This window comes from Pleurotus ostreatus (genome assembly GCF_014466165.1).
Source record: "Pleurotus ostreatus strain PC9 chromosome Unknown scaffold_2, whole genome shotgun sequence".
NCBI lineage: Eukaryota > Fungi > Basidiomycota > Agaricomycetes > Agaricales > Pleurotaceae > Pleurotus > Pleurotus ostreatus.
In genome coordinates this window covers 597,467-614,252 of record NW_023503157.1, presented here as the reverse complement: position 1 = coordinate 614,252, position 16,786 = coordinate 597,467, and the positions used below count along the sequence as shown (strand labels likewise).

The following is a 16,786-nucleotide window of genomic DNA, read 5'->3' as shown; positions in this document are numbered from 1 at the left end:
GGATATCCTCACGGCTATCCGGACTGGAGTGCGGAATGCGAAGTTTGAAAATGCAGTGGCAAAGGCGGCGGAGGAGCTGAAGAAGACCCAGGGCAGTTGCAAGACAGTCCGGAGCGCGGAATGGTCTCAATCGGACAGACTCCTGATGTTCCGGGGTAAGATCTACGTTCCAGACTCACCGGACTTGCGTCGGACCATTGTAGCCCAGCACCATGACACTAAGGTCGCAGGACACGCTGGCAGATGGAAGACCCTAGAGCTCGTTTCACGCAGCTACTGGTGGCCCAACATGTCCCGGTACGTCGGATCCTACACCCGCCATTGCGACCTCTGTCTCCGGACGAAGGCCCAAAGGCATCCGCCCATGGGTGAACTTCATCCGCTTCCCATTCCGGATGAACGCTGGGATCGCCTGAGTGTTGACTTCATCGTTGAGCTTCCGGAGTCCGATGGATTTGACGCTGTCATGAATGTGGTCGACTCCGTAAGCAAACGCGCCCACTTCATTCCGACTCACACCACAGTGTCTGCCCTCGGATCCGCAAACTTGTACCTGCAGAACGTCTGGAAGCTGCATGGACTCCCTCGGTCTGTTGTGTCCGACCGGGGTCCGCAGTTCGTTGCAGAGTTCACCCAGGAAGTCTACCGGATGCTCGGAATCAAGCTGGCTGCCTCCACTGCGTACCACCCTCAGTCCGACGGACAAACGGAACGGACTAACCAGGAACTCGAGTCCTATCTCCGGATCTTCGTTGGAGAGCGCCAGGACGACTGGGCTCGCCTCCTACCTATGGCGGAGTTTGCGTACAACAACCGGGTCCACGCGTCGACTCAGCAGTCACCTTTCCTCCTAGATACTGGCCGACATCCTCGCCTCGGGTTCGAACCTCATCAGCCACCATCTCGGATGGAGTCCGCAAACGAGTTTGTACATCGGATGAAGTCTGCAGTTGATGAAGCTCAGTCTGCATTGGTCAAGGCTCAGGATGACATGAAGCGTTACTATGATCAGCGTCGGACTCCTGCTCCGGAGTACCAACCGGGTGACAAGGTTTGGCTGGACTCGTTGGACATCAACCTTGCCCGACCCTCCCGGAAACTCGGACACGCACGACTCGGTCCTTACAAGGTCGTCCGGAAGGTTGGCAAGGCGGCGTATCGACTCCAGCTCCCCCCGGGCTTATCCCGTCTCCACCCCGTCTTCCCCGTGGTCAAACTCTCTCCCTTCGTTCCGGACCCCATCCCAGGTAGACGCCCTGTCGCTCCGCCACCTCCGCAGCTCGTTGACGGAGAAGAGGAGCATGAGGTAGAAGAGGTCCGAAATAGCAGACGGTTCGGTCGGGTCCTGAAGTATCTGGTGCGCTGGCGAGGCTATGGTATCGAGCACGACTCCTGGGAGCCCGCGAGCAACCTCCTGTAAGGGGACACTCCTATTTTCTCTCCTTTCCTTCATCCCATGGACTCTTACCTACATTTCCTTTGTTCCCCTTTGTTCCTTTTCGCTTCCTTTCCTTTCCACTTCCTTTCCGCCCACTCCTTTCGCATCCGAGCCACGTCCGGTGACTCCGGAGTCTTCCCGCGCCTCGGACTCGCCTCGGACTCGCTTCGGACACCTTGGACTCGCTCGGACGCTTCGGACTCGCTCGGACTCATAGATACACTCCGGGGCTCGTCCGGGCTACCTCTATCCTCCTTTCCCACTTCATTACTCCTTGTCCCCACTTCCCCAGGTCGCTGGCACGACTCCTGTACATTCCCCTTCCACTTCATTATCACATGTCCCCTCGTACCTTGTGATATTCGTTCGTACCTGTGGCTGGTGTACTGTACAGTTACCCTTCATTCCTCCCACGCTACTACAGTATATACTTCGCTTCCTAGCATGGAGAATCCCCATCCTGTTCTCTTTGGATTCTCCCTCTGCTAGGTGAGCAGCTCTCTCATGTATTGTAGTTAGTCTTATTCATTTCTTTGGATTCTCCCTCTGCTAGGCCTGCGCTGTCGGCCATCTTGAGGTTGCCCTTACACCTCCAGCATGCCGCCCGGAAGGTCAAGGACTTCCATGATCGTCACCCGGACGCAGTACGCGTACTCCGGACGAGTCTGATGAATCCGACGACTGCTCTACCTCTCCGGATGACTCCTGCAGCACTGGACCAGTCCTGGGAGCGTTGGTGCAGTCGGAAGGCTCCGGGCTCCGCGCAGTCGTACTTCGACATCTTCTCGCAGCAATCCGGAGTTTCGGGGTTGGTGAATTCATGGCGCGGCAGGCAAGAATCTTCGCGTCGGGTCGCCGCAACCTTGAAGGGGGGGTGATGTAAGGGGACACTCCTATTTTCTCTCCTTTCCTTCATTCCATGGACTCTTACCTACATTCCCTTCATTCCCCTTCGTTCCTTTTCGCTCCCTTTCCTTTCCACTTCCTTTCCACCCACTCCTTTCGCATCCGAGCCGCGTCCGGTGACTCCGGAGTCTTCCCGCACTTCGGACACTTCGGACTCGCTCGGACTCGTCTCGGACACTTCGGACTCGCTCGGACTCATCTATACTCTTTGGGGCTCGTCTGGGTTACCTCTATCCTTTTCCCCCACTTCACTACTCTTCGCCCTTACTTCCCCAAGTCGCTGGCACGACTCCTGTGCATTTACCCTCCACTTCATTATCACATGTTTCCTTGTACCTTGTGATATTTGTTCGGACTTGTGGCTGGTGTACTGTACAGTTATCCTGCATTCCTCTCACGCTACTACAGTATATACTTCGCTTCCTAGCATGGAGAATCCTTATCCTGTTCTCTTTGGATTCTCCCTCTGCTAGGTGAGCAGCCCTCTCATGTATTGTAGTTAGCCTTATTCATTATCTTTGGATTCTCCCTCTGCTAGGCCTGCGCTGTCGGCCATCTTGAGGTTGCCCTTACAGTCATTCTCCGGCCTACAGTTATTAATCAGGATGATGCAGACTTACGCAGCCGATGATATGCTGGAGGTGGGGATATCGTCGATTTTCTGACCCGCAAACTAGGCCTCAAAATATGCGGACGGCCAGGAGTAGTTTCCGCGTCGTAGGGAAGGGGAACAACGGGCAAATGGAACTTCCCGATGGGTGGGTAGGTGGACATTTTGAAAGGTGTGGTCGTCCTGGAACTCGAAGGCTTGGCACCACCAAGGTTTTGTATGACTGCAATAGCTTGGGTAGTATAGGGTAAAAACTCCCACGTAGCCAGACGGCGGTCTCTTTTGAGCAATCGGCGAAGAAGTTGCAATTTGTCGTCGGTAAGACATTCTTTCACTTCCGGGTAAAGGAAAATATCCTTGTCCTCAATGTCAAGGCAAACTGAATATTCCTCAACAGTGAATGCCTGGTCCGCCGGATTGTCAGCCATGTAATTACGAGTGAACCCAAATGCAGGCAGCCACATTGAGCATCGCGGTGTTAAGAATAGCATAGGTGATACCGCTTCGCAGTTTCCGCCGGTTGTCTCTGTGTATAATTGGGCGATAGACGATGCATCTATGGATTCCGTATCAGCGTTGAGGATCTCGCGGCGGCATTTGGAGGGGAAATCGTCGCCATGAGTGATGAGAGGCAAGTCTATTTTATGAGCATCGATGAAGTCCAGACAGGTGTCCATCGCCTTCAACATGGAGTGCAGGAGTGTTGGCAGGTGCACAACACGCTTCAGGCCCAAGTTTGATGAAAGATGTTTGTCGTAGAAAGAGAGTGGCTGTTCAACGTCCTCTGATCCAGGTGGCACCTGGACTGAAGGAGGATTGTACTCCAATAAAGCTTGGATCTTTTCGTCGAAGGTGAGATCAGGGTTCATGTTCCACAACTCCGGAAAGAAGGCTTGAGTGATTGCGAGCGTAGCGAACAATCATGCTCTAAAGGGTTCAAGGCCTGTGCAAATAAGGCCAAACAAATTCTGCGTACTTTGGAGGCTCGGTCGTGTTTTTTTCTGGCTGAACAGGCCTCTTTTCCACAATTCTGAATCATGGAAAGTGTGGATTTTGCTTGCCGTAGCTGGTTTGCGCCAAGAATGTAGAACGAGCTGTAAGTACCGATGCGAGTTCTACAGTAGATATAAGTAATGAGTATCTTAGTTATACCTGGGTATATCAAGGAATTAACATACCTCAGCTCTGGACAATATAGTTGAAGCTGAGGTAGTGGAAAGGGGTTCGGACATATTTATACAAACCGATCGATCGAAAAGGAAAGTAACCTGCTAGAAAAGGAAAGTGGAACGTGCGCTTAGGCACTTAGCAGTTGTGGTGTTTGATCCTCCTTCTTAACAGTTCCCTGCCACAATAGGCGCCTTATTGATTGAGGCGTGTGACACCGGGGCGATTGTGCCAGCTTTGGCTTCTCTTTGGAAGTAAGATATGCTGCATCCATACGCATCAAACCTTCCCATGGGAAGTGTTACATAGTGTGACAAAATGAAGAAATGAGGTTGACAATTTCGCTCGTCCTTTTCATGAAATTTGAGAACCATGGAAAATCCTTATTAATCGTGCCCGAAAACTTCATAGTTTTGAATAATTGATAAATGAACTAATGCGAGCTGTATGGGCTACAATCAACATAAGCACCAGTCGCGCACATTGGCCAGACGTGATTTCCGCTTTGGGAAAGTGGCCAGTCCTCTCTGTCGCGTCGCAAAACACCAAAAATGGGTTTCAAAAGAAAGTCTCCAATGTCATGGCTTGCAAATCTAGGCAATTGGGCCATGAAGAAAGCCAAGGGAGGGAGGAAGCCTGAAGAGAACAAGGAGAATGTAAGAAAACCCTCATGCTGCAACTAATCACTAAAACAGCATCTCTTCGGTCACACATAATCACATTCGGTCACAGAGGGTCACAAAACCCTGAGGTTTGATGCGTATGGATGCAGCATATCTTAAGTGAAAGTACAATACATGCGAAGCGATGTCAGTCAAAATATGGACCCACAGCTTTGAGCTGTAGCCAGGAACACCCGATCGCTAGGAAGAGGGATTGTACTTTGAGCCTAATGGGAACACCTCGGGCGTCCGTAGGTCAATCAAAGTACAAAGGGGGTACACAGTACTTACAACTCACGACACTTTGTTGTCAACATCCCCCTAGTATCAAATTTACATGAGGTTGAAGCTGTACATCTAGACTTCCACAAAAGGACTTGCCGATTACTCAGGAATCCTAAGAGTCTAGGGGTTATTCTGGGTTATTCCTGCGTTCGATCCCAATCGAGCATATCACGGAGTCACTGAAAGGCTTGAAGAAGATTTACGCAAGCAGCCTGACCATCGGGCGTGCCAAATGAGAAATTCAACGGACCAAGCTCACATTCATCTTCCATTGAACCGATCCTCAAACTTTGTAAATACAATAGCGGACAAAGCGACGGTCTCGCGTGTATTCGTTAACGTCTGTGTGTACCAGTAAGTCAGCTTTCCGAATATGACGAGCGAAACCTCTCGCAGGACTCACATCAACGAGAGTGTTAGGCAGCCCGTTTAACACTTCCCTGCTCCACCTTGTCAAGCCCGGCAATAGCGCCGCCAGTTTGATCCTCACTTCATCTCCTCCGGGCAATACCCCACTATTTCCTTCCGATGCCACAAACTGCTGCTGCATCGAATTGGGGAAATATACCTCCTTCTCCAAGTCGTCAAATAAGACCTCTACGGCTCGCTCCATGCACACGTCGAAGACGCGCGCAAAATCAGGAGAAGCTATCGTTCGACGCGTTTCTTCGACCAAGGCCGAAAATTGTGGGTCTTCGTCGCGGGCGGGAGGCATCGACGTTGACGAGGGTAGGATTGCAGCCGTAGCAGAAGATGCGTGAAGTGGGGGATGATGCGACGAGACTGATGCAAGAGACGGTGAGGTGGAAGGTCCCACGTCTGGATCTGGAGGGGAGGATGAACCCGGTAGAGGCGGAAAGTGGGGGTTCAAGGTAGGGGTCGGAAAGAATCCGCCTTCGGAGAGAACCCGGTTGGTCATTTCCGCGGTCGGAGGCAATAGTGTCGACAGAAAGCTACGGCGAAGATGAGTTAGCAATCAAAAAGGCGAGGAGAAAAAACACACTCTATCCGTCGCTCGGTCCCCTCGAAAGTGATCTCATGTTCTACACGACGGCGTATGTCTGACACAATCCTATGGACATCTACAATACCCAATCGGCTTTTCAGGGATACACTGTAAAGGAATGAGCGACGGTTCTTCATTTGGTAGGAACGAAGGAAGGTCTTACCCGTCAAGTGCATCTTCGACGCCCTTCCTCACCCTCTCACCGACATCCTTCCATCCGACATGCAACATCCACCAACTCAACGTCAAAAATTTCCGCTCCACCTCTTCGCTGATCTCGTCTTCTCCGTCACCGTCGCCATCCATATCTAAAGAAGCCAACAAACCCTCAAGCCCACCTGATTCGCCGCCGCCTCGAAGCCCGCTGAGGAGTAACGACATCGGTGAAAGCGAAGATATCAATTCTTCTCGTTCCTCGTTCCGGGAGGTTTGAAGTACTGATTGAACGTAGGCCGCTCGTGAGAGTAGAGTAAGTTGTATAGTTGTGAACAAGGAAAGGAGAGTTGTCGAATAGAGAATTGTTAGGACGCGGGTGAAAGCTGTGTAACCGATTAGTGACGGGTGATGGTAGGTAGACGTAGTATGTACTCAGGATTTTTATTTCTAACCAGAGTTCTGATTTTGTTCGTGTACTGGAAGATGTCGAGGAACTCGGGTCTCTCGTCGACTGTTGAGTATTCATTAGATGCCTCTAGCTAGCACCAAGCGGACGCGAAACTCACTCGGGCATCTGTTGCGCCGCTGTCAGGATAACTCACCATTGAGCTCCCGGTGCTGATCAGAGACTCTGATAGGCCATTAGGATGGGTGTTCAATGCGTCCGAGCTGGTCACAGATAGAGACATAGGGTCAGTAGTATCCGTTGTCGGCGTTTCTAGCTGTACAAGTTCGGACGTAGACGACGGCGCGATGGAAATGTTGTCCGTCATCCAGCTCCGAGAAGAGTGTTCCATATTTGACACTGCGTCTTCTGAGGGGTTTGAGGAGATGGCTGAGTGCGTCTCCGACTGCGCATCCAAGTCGATCATCGGCGTATGGAATTGTGTGGGATCAGAATTGTTTAGAGAGTCTGAAGTCGACGTTTCTGCCGGCTGCGGAGGTAGTATTGTGGTCGTCCCAGGGTTTGCTGATAACGGTGCCTTCACGACCGACTTTGACATCGCCTGGAGTTCCCCAGTCACGCTCTCCACGTCCATGCCTTCGACGACTTGCTCCGAAAGCGTTGATATTAACGCCATAACCGTGAAAGAAACATGTTCCTGGTTCTGGTAGAACCGACGTCGCAGACTAGTATTCCCCCATCATATATGAGGCCTCTCATCACAAAATGAAGGAAATCACAACTCACTTGTCTTTTGCAGACCTTTCCTGCATAAGCTGCTCCCTCGTCTCCTCTAGCCGGTCACTGACATACTTGCCTGCCAAGTACACGCTGCCTACTACTCCTGCAGCTTTTGTGAAGGTTGCCCGCTTCTCAGACACATACTGTTTGACTGAACTCAACATGAGGAATGGTTTGAGTCTTGCGGGTTGTAGTACTAAAGCCCGGTTGTGTCTTACCCGAAACACGCGCGTTTCAAGATAGGCGCCTGTGAAATGTGAAGCCCACGTGGGCAGCGGGGCCTCAGTGGTCTGGCGTGGCGGCTTGTAACAGGTTCTTATACCAGAATGCTCTCTTACTTGACCGATGACTTCTACAACTGGACGCGGAAAGTATGCCGCAATGCGCTGCTCAAGGTCCTTGCAGCAGGCCCCGTCCCTCACCACATTGCATTCGTCATGGACGGGAACCGGAGGTATGCTCGCATGAACCACAAGCTGGCGCAGCAAGGTCACACAGATGGATACGAAACCCTCACCAAGGTGCATCAAAATTTCCTTTTTGCCGAAGGGAATGAACGACTTAAAGGTTCTGGAGATTAGATGCTAGAGGTGTGCTATTACTTGAACATCAAATGTGTGTCTGCATATGCGTTTTCAATCGAGAATTTCAAACGAGACCCGGAGGAGGTTAACGCACTCATGAGACTCGCTGCGGAGAAATTGGGGGAACTTTCTCAACATGGGTACGTCTGTATGTCAATATACTCGGCAAGGGATGAGCTTATCCCTCTTTGCAGGAGTTTGTTAGACCAGTACGGAGTGCGACTTAATATCGTGGGGAGAAAGGATATGTTGCCGGAAGATGTCCAAGTAGCAGCTAGACAAGTGGAGGATATGACACGCCACAATACACGGTAGGCCTGTTGATTTCGGCTTCACGAGAAACCAAGAGCTCGACTTACTGAATAATTAGTGCAATCCTCAATTTATGCATGCCATATACCTCGCGCGATGAGATGACAACCGCCGTACAGTCAGCCGTACGCAACGCCTTGAAATCCGATCCTCCAAATTTGTATGTCGACATACCACCCCCCCCAATGATCAACGTTGACAATCCACGTAGAGAGATAACAGAAAAAGATATTGATGCGGAGATGTTAACAAATCTCGCCGGGAGTCCCCCAGTAGACGTCTTGATTCGCACAAGCGGCGTTAAGCGACTCAGCGACTTCATGCTCTGGCAGGTACGTCCCCGCCATCCCCTCGCATGACAAGGTGTAACTTGTTACTCATACGGACTTAGAGTTGCGAAGATACGCAGCTTCATTTTACTCCAACGTATTGGCCCGACTTTGGTCTGACGGAATTCATACGGATGATACTGGATTATCAACGGAAAGCTTGGGCGCGTAGTAGCTCGTAGTGTATACCATCCATTTGATCTCCTTCGTTTGACCTTTTCGGCCTCGACGCTTCTCTGTCCCTGGTAATCTTAAGATGACAATTCGGACTGTATTCTGGGGATGCCATTTCCAACCCTCGTCGCCACGGCGCCATCTCCTAGATGCGGGACAGTTACCTATTCTTCGGAATCAAGCACGGGTCTTCGCTTACAATTTACGGCTTAGCAACTACTGGGAGGTCAAGGAAGGAATAACTGACTGCAGGCTTTACGACGGCATATCGGTGTATGAAGACGGTCTAGAAATTGTCAGAACATCCATCGACTTTTGCTAAGTGAGGTCAAGGCAGCAACCTAAGGCAGCGGTCGGGATACTACTTTGAAGTACTACCATATAGTCCCTTGAGAACGCAATTATCTTTGCCTCGAAATACTTGTAGGACTCAAATATTAATTTGCTTGTCTCTCCCCCCTTTATCTCCTGTTCACCCCCTTGACGATCTTACGTAACTAACGAAGTGCGTTTGAACGCCGAGCGCCGTTCACCTCCGCCACTGGCATTCACCCTACACAAACCTACCTGGTACACGAATTCTCGTACAATGGTTGGTCCTTGAATAATTACTATCAAAACTGGTCTAAAGCGTAGGCTAGGGTGGGCAACCAAGATATCCGTACCCGAAAGAAGTCTGGTCTCCTGCTGGTGCGTCCTGGGAGCAGTGGATGCTCTTGCCCAGGGGGACGAATGGCTGACATTCGCCTGTTATCTCTGATATTCTAGGTGGCTGGTGGGTTCGACCGTCGAACTGGAAATCAAATACCGCTGTCGCTTTTGGAGGAATTCTGGCCTTGACCTATGCGACATGGAACGTTAGCGCTGACCATGAGGTGCGTTTGCTAGACCTGCGTGCAGTGAAGTTGACTGAAACATATATACTTCAGCATCGTTCCGTGCAACCGTCGAAACCAATTCCCTCAATGAAGGTTCGTCCCGCAGCATTTGAGTCCTTTTGTGGCATGCTGACCTAGCGTTCGTGATAGTGGGCTAAGCAGTACGCAAAGGACGCATAGATTGCTTTCATATAGACCAGGCGTAATCGGCTGAATATGATCTGATTTTGTACCGGATCCTGCGAATGCTTAAGACCACTCTTCCTGCTTCATCAACTTGTCCTGAAGGTCGAGGGAGTCCTTTCGGTGGAGTCGTTGATTCTCGTGGGAGAGAGGGAATGAGGTCCTTTCCAAGCAAGCACCTGCGCACTTTTTGGGCGGTGCATCTGTACCCTCTTCAAGCGCCCTCGGCTGCCGTTTCGCTATCGTTTCTTTGGGTCTTGGATTGATGCTGCTGTATGGTGCCGAGTTGCAGTTCTTTTAAGGATAGTCTCACCGAAGTTGTATCGGGACCTGTCTACGTAGCCATGCGGTTAATCAAGGGTGCAAAGCTTCGAGCAAGAGCAAGGTAATATATGATACAGAAGAAAGTACAGTGAAAGAAAACGAATACGCTAGTTATCAAAAAGCATGGCCAGACTGAGTCTGCCTCGTCCATATCACTCCGAACCCTGCCCAGATCCTTGCTCATCCTGATCCTCGTCACCATCGTCACCGTCAGGAGGGACAGTCATCATATCGTTCAAACTTTCATCAAACTTAGTCTGTATTATATTATGAGGAACAAGACAGTGGACATACCAGTGAACGAACGGCATCATCACTCTGGCAACGTCGGCGAGCTTGTTCTTGAACTCGGGATCGAGCACCTCATTATCCAGAAAGCTGTGAAAAGAAAGGATGAGATGAGATGGTATTTGGCACATAACGGCGGGATTTACCGATGAACCACAGCGAATGATCGGCACTTCAGTAAGTCGATGTCCCTACATAGCAGGCTGTTAGAAAACGGCGGGAGAAAAGAAAGGCAAATGCACTTGTGGTTCTTGTCTATCCCCTTCGGTGCAACCTTCAACTCATCCTCCATTCCGAATATGTTCGATCTTTCGCCATCGGGAGGACGTTCCGCTGCACCGAACCACCGAACAAATTCGGGTTCGGATATGACTTGACGGAGACGATTTGGATTGCGAAGGACGTTGGCTCTGATCGCGGCCAGTTCATTCTTGCCAGGACACCAGGATCCAGCTGCAATTAGGCTTTCGCCACCCGGTTTCACTTCACCGTATGATTCAACGGAGAGGGGAAGAGAAATAAGATAGATGATCACCTGCACTACGAAATAGTATAAGACAGGGATCAGGCTTCCGTTGACAGAGTCTACATACATGTGGTCTAAGGCAAATATTAGATAAAAGCGTGGAGGATGGGAAGGAGCTACGCACAGCCAGCAAATATCCCTTTCCTACCACTCCTCGAGAAGCTCGCGGAAAATCCGGTCTTGTAAGGGGTTTTATCGTTGCTGAATCGAATCTAGAGATATTTGTTACTCGCGAATGCTCTCGGGGATTTTAGCAACACTTGCGTACATCACGATATATCCGATGCACGACGTCGTTAGGAGGAAGGTGAGGTACCTGCGCGTCGACTTCTGCGAGCAAGTCGGTGAATGATTCGATGAAAGCTTTCCATTCTTTCTCCGCAGCGCGGTACACAGGCTCTACAGGGAGTTCGTCAGATATGTATATCATGGACGAGAAATATTCCACGCACCATGCAATTTGAACCTAGGCGTTAAGAGCGTACGCGTTAGTACCGAACGCGGGTAACAAAATGTAGAACTCGCCATTGACGGTCGTTGTATTCTGGCTTCTTCAGATCGCGGAGGAAGTTCAGTGTGTTTCCGGATATTTGACCAGCAGGCACTGCTACGGATGAGCGATTCGGGAACGCGGAGAGTTGAAGAGGAAACGCGCACCATGGCCTGTCTTAGGGGCTTCAACCACCTTCCCTATGATTTCCTGTCCTTCAGCCAATTCAGGGTCATCCGACGTGACCTTTGTACGCCGTCTCTTTCGAGGTGAAGAGGACGCTTTCTTTCTTTTCGTTTTCGTGCCGCGTAGGTCATCTGAGTCATCGTCGAGCGCGTCACTGTCGTATTCCTCAGGATCATCGGCGGCGGCGACGTCGTCGTCCGTGACCTCTCCTGGCGTTTCTTCCCTCTTCCTTTTAGACGGTGCTTTTCTTGGAGTGGTTCTCTTCTTCTGATGGCGCTTCGGAGCGCGTTTACTAACTTGAGCTTCTGCCTCCGATCCTTCAGCTGCACTCGACACGTCGTTCTCAAGGACGCTTGTGTTCTGTATCGATTTTCGCGTTGAAGCGCGCCTCAGCGGCCCAGACGCCTGTTTCACAGGTCGAGTTTTCTTCTGTGGTGATCTAGCGGCCATTGGGATCTTCGTGGTCGAATGTCTGAGATTTTGAAAGAAGGAAATTAGTAAGATTCCGTGACTTTACACCCGTGGGAACCACATACTTCCCGGTTGGCCCAGCCCTACCTAAGGATAGAACTATCATTCACCATGTCCATCATTACCTGGGGCGCCTGTGGTGCTATTTCTCTTCGATGTGGTGACATCGATAGCGATGGACCAGCAGGTCAGGCAGAGCACATGGGGGTCATGTTCTAATATCCAGAAAAAGACTTCCATTACGACCCTCTTTACGGCGATGATGAGGGGTGATCGCCGCGTAAACCCCCCACACAAAGAGGTGTCCCAATTCACATCGGATGAATATAAGATGATGCCCCATGTCTCAACAAGAAAGGAAGGCTTGAAGGAGAAAATTTTTGACAGTACTGTTCTTGAGCGTGGTGACGCGAAGACCTAGCAAGCGCCTCAGTCCCAACGGAAAAATACTTGTGGATGAAAGGGCTAAGAAGAACTTAAGTCGAAGAAGCGCTAGAGACTTGCCGGTCGTTCTGCGGAACCAACACCCCTTCACTAGCTTTACTCGCCTATGAACTGGTGGCATCGTCAAGCTTGCGCATTAAACACTGCAATTTCGTCCAAGTTGTAAGTATAATATACTTGATGGTATAGCCACTGCCTCAAGCATGAGCAAGTTGCTCGCCGCAGACTCGAAGACAACCAGCGCCAAACCAGCGTCAAGGTATGTGTGGTTTGAGACTCAGCGGCACTGTTTCCTACCAACTAACTGAGAAAAAGACCACGGGAAGCGGCTGAACAGCAGCTAAGCATGATACCAAGTTTTTACTCGACAGAAAGAATGGAATCGAGGAAAGCAGAATTTCCTGTCACATGGCTCGTTACTTGCTTGTTGGAGTGGTTCGAAGGGCGAAAACTAGGGTATAATCCAAAACCTGCCGGTAGGTTGTCTGTGAGCTTGGTCTAGATCCCTAAAAATCGCGGACCATACCTCTGCTCGAGGCTGATTGCCGCCTTTCTAGAGTATGGAAGCAGAACGTTGAACTTTGCGGGTCTGTTGTTTTCCAAAGTTTCTCTTGGAGTTCTGATATTCCCGGCTCCCTGATCTACTGACCATCATAGCTCGCCCCTTCAGAGTTCCGATGACTTCGCGCTGGGGCTCAGGTGGTCCGGTCGTGAGTGCAGACTCTGTTGCGTATAAAATGAGCATGGAGGTGTACCCAAACCCCCAAGCTCGAGCTTCCAACATCCTATCAACCTCACAAGGTGAGCCAGTGCTCCAACCCCCCAACCCCGATGTTACCTGACTAACTCCCCACCCTACTATAGTGTTTCCTCGCGCCCTATAATCATGGTCTGGGTATCTAACCAAGCCGGAATCACCGTCGACGTCGCCATCTCTGCCGACAACAACACTGGTGGTGCAACACAGTCCTTCCCAATCGTACCAGGGTTGGAATCATTCGCCGACAACCACTGGAGCCGCGACGTAGATACTTTCGAGACGGCCGTTATTCAAGTGGGGGACGGGACGATCACCGTGTCGGGTGTCAGCGGAAATGATTTCATACTCATTTATACTGATACAGTCATCAAATTCAAGACTGATGAGGTAAGTGGACCTGGGGAGTTTAGTATTTGGCTAACGGTTTGTTGTACCATAGCAAGTCTTCATTGAATGAGCATGATACACCTCTTGACGTATCACTCGAACATTGGTTCCTTTGATACGTACAAATAGTGTTCCGATAGCAGCCCTATAAATGTTTTCGTATGTTCAAGAGTCATGTTTTGACAATGTATCTCTTTGCCTGGCGTTTCAAAGCATATTGCTTACCATTTTGGATATAAGGCTAAGGCAACGTAGAGGCTAGAGTCTTGCGCAACGTTGATTCGAGTCCCGTGGTAGAAGACGACTCCGAGACGATATTCGTACTCCAATCCAAGCGAGAGCGCGATGCATACATTGCTAGATCGGGCGGGGGATCCGTCAAGACGGTGAATTTGAGACCGTAAACGCTGTTTTTCTTCGTATACAGCGTCGGGCCACACGAGATCGTCCGCGAAGACATTGATATGGGGCGCGCTTCTGAGCGCTTCTTGCCATAGTAGACGCCGCCTGGCCATGGCGTGTTGAAGCCCTGAGCTCATCTTGAAATGTTTGATACTGAGCGGGCGTACTTCTTCCTTCCGTACCACCACGACGCCCGTTCCCAAGTTCCGACCATTCTGCCTTGTGATACAGTCCAGAACACCGCCGTATCCATTGGATCTGAGTACAAAGTCTTCGAAGTCGGCGCAGCTCTTCTTTCTCTTGTAGAAGATAGAAGAAATGAAATTCTCTAGTTGATAGGCCGGCGCCAACGAGCAGTGTCGTTCATGGCCCTGAATTTTCCCTCATCCAAGCGTAGACTCAGGTCGAATGCTCCAGAGTCCATGCAGCGGCAGGGCAAATAGATTGTCACGAATTTGTCTTATCGCTACGGCGCAGCCCGCAGAGTCTCGGTTTGGAGGCTCTTCACGTGCCCATACGCCGAGTGCACATGCCTTGATGGAGGCTATAAATGCGATAAGTAGACTCGCTCGGAGCTCGGTTTACTGCCTTGGTTTCTTTGACCAACCTCTCTCCCATCACCTCATTCCACAATGGCCATCGAATTGCTGCCTCTCCCCCTACCTGCCTCGGCCGATGCCTCCAAGTTCAACGACTTTGGTCGGGAAGTCAAGGGCGTGAGCCCTGGTACACTGTCAGAGGAGGAACTGGAGCAGGTTAAGGAGGCCTTATACAAGGTGAGTGACATGTAGCTCTTGCGTTTGCATGACCTGAGCATGCTTCAATCACCCAGCACGACGTTCTCTTGTTCCGCAACGCCGACTTCACCCCTGAGCAACAGTATGCCCTCACTAAGGTACGTCGATGAAGTTCGTAGTGGGCGACCCTGACATCGAGACTCATACGACGTTCGGTACAGGCCTTTGATCCCCAATCAGAGAGCTATGGACACGGCAACAACAAAACCGAGAGCACCAAGAAATCTATCCTGCATCCTGATCTCAAGACCATCCCAAGGGTCCCCCAGGTCCAGCTCATTGGCAACGGGACCGTCTACAACCACGAAGGTCTTGCGGAAGCTAAGCTCAAGCATCCTAGCCACACGACCTTTCACAAGACTCGCGTGTCCCCGGAAGACGAGGCGAAGGGGTATACTCGTTTCTACCGCTGGCATATCGATGCTGCTCTATACGATCTTTCACCGCCCAAAGTGACCACCCTCTATGGCCTAGAGGTGCCGAAGGGCGAACCTCAGACCGTTCGATATGATGACGGCACCGGAGACGAGCTTCACGTACCCCTCGGAACAACTGCCTTCGTATCCGGTAGGACCATGTTCGACATTCTTCCTATTGAACTGAAGAGCCTCGCCGTTCGTTCGAGAGTTAAATACTCTCCCCACCCTTATGGTATGAACGTCATATTCTCGTCGCGTGTTCTGTGCTGACCAAACACGAAGTCTGGATGGCCCCTGCTCACGCTATGTCTACGGGTCTTGGTATTGAATCGGAGGGTCTGGAACTGCCTTTGGACGAACTACCTCCTTGGGAGGAGTCCAGGGTGAAGATATTCCCTTTGGTGAGTAAAATCAACAAAGTGTTGCAAAACAAACAACTTACGCAGACGAAACAGACATGGAAGAACCCCGTTACTGGCGCTCTCCACTTCCAGGTGCATCCTTGCGGTGTTTCTGAGCTCTTGGTCGCTCCTCTACCCGAGGGCGCTAAACGCGAAGGCGCTTTGTTCCCCGACGGTGCCCATCTCACTAACCTCAAAGAAGTCCGTGAATTGCTCTACAAGATGCAGCGACCTGCTATCGCGCCTCAGGTTAGGTTCCTTCCCTTCAATGCCTTTCCGAGTCACTGATTTGCTTACCATACTCGCAGCTCATCTATCCTCATGATTGGTAAGTAGATGTTTCCCCGTTTAACATGACCGCGCTAAGTATCCGGGGTAATGTAGGCATGAAAAGGACCTCGTTCTCTTCCACAACCGAGGCGTGCTGCACACCGTCGTTGGTGCCTTTACTCCGGACCAAGTGCGAGCCTTCCACCAATGCAACTTGGCTGCCTCGAGCGATCCTGTTGGACCCTCTGAGGACGATGTGAAGAAGTGGGCTTAAGTACATGAATTGCTGTGACTCAGTAGCGGAAATATACTTTTATTTTTTACGGTTTCTACGAGTTTGCCATCAGCGTTTACTTTGATCAAAAAGACATACCGCATCAACATGCGATGGGTACCACACCACGGACTTGCACTGTTACTAAGGGTGGAGGCGTACATGTAGTCCGATAATGTTCCTCAGGGCCTCCACCGTTTAATGCGCTGAATTTCAACTTCACAATAGGCATACCTGTGTCTGCGAAGGCTTGGCCATATGAGAAAGCAAGTCGGTGAACGAGACGTTGGCATCGGAGACCAGCTTAGAGGTGGAATATGCATGGCTTCTGCTCTTCGACCTCAACGACCCGCCTTTAGGGAGGTTCGAGAATGATTTATACAATTCATATGGCAATCCATTATCATCGTACATCGAGGATAAGACGGACTTTGAGGCTTGACAGACAACCCTATATATATACAGGGGCAC

General features: G+C 50.7%; 7 protein-coding genes across 7 annotated transcripts; 4 read left to right on the top strand and 3 right to left on the bottom strand.

Annotated features, from left to right (window-relative positions):
* Positions 1–2,960: 2,960 nt before the first annotated feature.
* Positions 2,961–3,823, bottom strand: PC9H_002984 (uncharacterized protein; the record flags this gene model as incomplete). Its single annotated transcript, XM_036772584.1, has 2 exons — positions 2,961–3,017; positions 3,077–3,823. The coding sequence occupies 2 exons, from the start codon at positions 3,821–3,823 to the stop codon at positions 2,961–2,963; spliced, it is 804 nt and encodes a 267-aa protein (XP_036634057.1).
* Positions 3,824–5,329: 1,506 nt separating this feature from the next.
* PEX3 (peroxin) lies at positions 5,330–7,580 on the bottom strand (the record flags this gene model as incomplete). The annotated part of the gene is made up of 7 exons (XM_036772583.1): positions 5,330–5,410; positions 5,472–6,021; positions 6,072–6,182; positions 6,238–6,438; positions 6,683–6,741; positions 6,833–7,361; positions 7,423–7,580. 7 exons carry the CDS (start codon positions 7,578–7,580, stop codon positions 5,330–5,332), a joined length of 1,689 nt encoding a protein of 562 aa, XP_036634056.1.
* Positions 7,581–7,742: 162 nt separating this feature from the next.
* Positions 7,743–8,823, top strand: RER2 (cis-prenyltransferase; the record flags this gene model as incomplete). The annotated part of the gene is made up of 6 exons (XM_036772582.1): positions 7,743–7,937; positions 7,998–8,140; positions 8,195–8,311; positions 8,371–8,472; positions 8,524–8,644; positions 8,704–8,823. 6 exons carry the CDS (start codon positions 7,743–7,745, stop codon positions 8,821–8,823), a joined length of 798 nt encoding a protein of 265 aa, XP_036634055.1.
* A 581-nt stretch (positions 8,824–9,404) lies between these two features.
* PC9H_002981 (uncharacterized protein) lies at positions 9,405–9,873 on the top strand (the record flags this gene model as incomplete). Its single annotated transcript, XM_036772581.1, has 5 exons — positions 9,405–9,407; positions 9,457–9,505; positions 9,584–9,690; positions 9,745–9,786; positions 9,844–9,873. The coding sequence occupies 5 exons, from the start codon at positions 9,405–9,407 to the stop codon at positions 9,871–9,873; spliced, it is 231 nt and encodes a 76-aa protein (XP_036634054.1).
* Positions 9,874–10,352: 479 nt separating this feature from the next.
* PC9H_002980 (uncharacterized protein) lies at positions 10,353–12,140 on the bottom strand (the record flags this gene model as incomplete). The annotated part of the gene is made up of 8 exons (XM_036772580.1): positions 10,353–10,440; positions 10,495–10,578; positions 10,635–10,679; positions 10,731–11,088; positions 11,139–11,226; positions 11,283–11,480; positions 11,536–11,618; positions 11,672–12,140. 8 exons carry the CDS (start codon positions 12,138–12,140, stop codon positions 10,353–10,355), a joined length of 1,413 nt encoding a protein of 470 aa, XP_036634053.1.
* A 1,351-nt stretch (positions 12,141–13,491) lies between these two features.
* PC9H_002979 (uncharacterized protein) lies at positions 13,492–13,822 on the top strand (the record flags this gene model as incomplete). The annotated part of the gene is made up of 2 exons (XM_036772579.1): positions 13,492–13,752; positions 13,805–13,822. 2 exons carry the CDS (start codon positions 13,492–13,494, stop codon positions 13,820–13,822), a joined length of 279 nt encoding a protein of 92 aa, XP_036634052.1.
* Positions 13,823–14,786: 964 nt separating this feature from the next.
* On the top strand, positions 14,787–16,315 carry PC9H_002978 (uncharacterized protein; the record flags this gene model as incomplete). The annotated part of the gene is made up of 7 exons (XM_036772578.1): positions 14,787–14,930; positions 14,987–15,049; positions 15,113–15,602; positions 15,653–15,771; positions 15,826–16,020; positions 16,080–16,099; positions 16,156–16,315. 7 exons carry the CDS (start codon positions 14,787–14,789, stop codon positions 16,313–16,315), a joined length of 1,191 nt encoding a protein of 396 aa, XP_036634051.1.
* Positions 16,316–16,786: the final 471 nt, after the last annotated feature.